The following is a 2,196-nucleotide window of genomic DNA, read 5'->3' as shown; positions in this document are numbered from 1 at the left end:
CTCTCTCTCTCTCTCTCTCTCTCTCTCTCTCTCTCTCTCTCTCTCTCTCTCTTCCAAGCACACGCATGTCCGTGTGTAGTTATTATTTGGGTCGCGGAGTATCGTGGCGCCAAGAATCGCGACGTTACTTACCCCCCCTCTCCCGTCGTAAATTGCAACTCGTAGTTCGATAAACCACGATTAACCTACAACCCTTTTACAGTTTTCGAGTTATTTTTTGCATAAAAAATAATTCGTGACTATTTACGTTTTATTCTTGTAAAAAAAAGAAAGAAAAAAAAAAGAAATCGATAATCACGATATTCTCGTTTAAAAAAATGGATTAAAAGTTAACGAATTGAAGTTAAAATTAATAGTACGCGTTTAATACGCGTATACATTGCTTATATATTGAGACTTTGATTATATCGAATAAAATGATAATAAAAACGAATATATTTTTTGAAATAAGTTAAATTTTATTAAATATTATTATGATATAAAGATAAATGTTTCGTTGATAATGAGAATGCTGTAGAATCGAAATAAATTCAAACAAGCATTACAACAAAAATATTAAAAATTTAAAAAAGAAGACTATTGATCATCGTGCATCGAAATTAAATAATATAACGTAATTATATTTATATAAGACGATAAATATCGTTAAATAATTTTTTTAATTTAAATCATACGTATATTACGCCACAAAAATAAATATTTCCTTAATAATAATAATAATAATAATAATAATAACAACTCCTCAAATTAATAATTTTTAATCCAATTAAATTCAAAACTTCTACGTGTTTCTACAATTATTAGAACATTATACACAATATAAATATATCTCACATCGAACAGAAATTGAATCGACACAGATTCCACGTTATAATTCGTAATAAATTAATTTCCAATTAATAAAGGGAACAAGGATGCATACCTGAACGAACCGTCAACACGAGGGCAAGGCTGACGATTAGCGACGCGATCCTTCGATTCATCCCGGAAGTGGTCGTAGCGATTCTTTTTTTATCCTGTGGAACAAGTTTACCGTTTGAATGCAGGATCCAAACTGCGATTCGTGACGGAGGGTGAAGCACTGGGCACGAGGAAGGGTTGTCGTCGAGTCGACAGCCTGATCGCGAGTATGAGATTGCGGGCTTCGCCACTCACCACGCCACTCGCTACCTTCTCTCTTTCTCTCTCTCTCTCTCTCTTTCTCTCTCTCTCCGTTTTGCCATTCCTTCTCCATAGAGATCGCATAATCGCGCAAGCCACTTAGCTTTTCTTATTTTTTTCCTCTCTTTTTTTTTTAAATTTATTTTTCTAGATCGTCTCGTAAAATTTTCATCAAATAAATTTTTTAAAAAATTCAAAAGGATTTTTAATGTTCAGTGTAGAAAGATCGATGTTGCGCATTTAATATTAATTTACACGTTCGACATGGATCAGTTGATTAGTTAATGGGAATTTTTTAATTTTTTAAAATAATCGTTTTGATGGATTTAATGACATTAATAATCGTTCGATATTTATACATAAAAAAGGATACATAAAAAAGGATGGAGAAATTTTTTTAAATAATAACTTAGATGTGTATAGGTCGATATAGATCGATGCATTGTCGATTGAGAATTTTTTCGAAGTAATTTTTCTAAGTAATATAACGAAAGTTGTATATAAATCGATTGAACATTCGTGAAAAATTTTCAGTTTTCGAACGAAACTTTGAAATTTATAAACATCAATTCTTTGATAAATAATTGTGCATTAAATATAATTAAAAACGTTTTACTTCTCGAAGAAGGTTAAGGTAATCTTCTTAAATAAATAATTTTACTAGAATAAATTTTTTATTTTAAAAAATAAACACACAAAATAAAAAAAGTTACTCGTTTCGAAATCTAATCTAGGTAACCGATATGTTTGAAAAATCGGCGTGAATTTTAAAGAAAAACACATATTCACAAAAAAAAAGTCTATGTACACCTGTTGCAGTACTTGTATATTACCTATCCATCCTATAGAATGGATAAATTTCACGCATTAACGCGTTTCATTTAACGTCTTTAATCGGCTCTTTAAAAATATCACTTAAACGTACCGTTGCTCCTGTAATAACGGTTGGATTAAAACATTGTGCGCGAGACGATTCGCGTGGAAAATGCGATTCAGAAGATTCCGTTTGGCAAGAATTCCGACGATTTCTCGCGT

At 31.1% G+C, this 2,196-nt stretch overlaps 1 protein-coding gene across 1 annotated transcript in view; it reads right to left on the bottom strand.

The window, feature by feature from the left end:
• The window catches only part of LOC102673158, a 5,302-nt gene extending 4,158 nt beyond the window's left edge, over positions 1-1,144 (bottom strand). The window contains exon 1 of the mRNA XM_006616758.2: positions 923-1,144. Within this exon, the coding sequence (XP_006616821.2) occupies positions 923-983 (61 nt within the window). The 5' untranslated portion in view covers positions 984-1,144. The remainder of the gene's footprint in view (positions 1-922) is intronic.
• Between the last annotated feature and the right edge of the window lie 1,052 nt (positions 1,145-2,196).

The sequence above is a fragment of the Apis dorsata genome, unplaced genomic scaffold (assembly GCF_000469605.1).
Source record: "Apis dorsata unplaced genomic scaffold, Apis dorsata 1.3 scaffold_270, whole genome shotgun sequence".
In the NCBI taxonomy this organism is placed as follows: Eukaryota; Metazoa; Arthropoda; class Insecta; order Hymenoptera; family Apidae; genus Apis; species Apis dorsata.
Note: the sequence above shows the minus strand (reverse complement) of the source record. Positions and strands in the feature narration are given on the sequence as shown.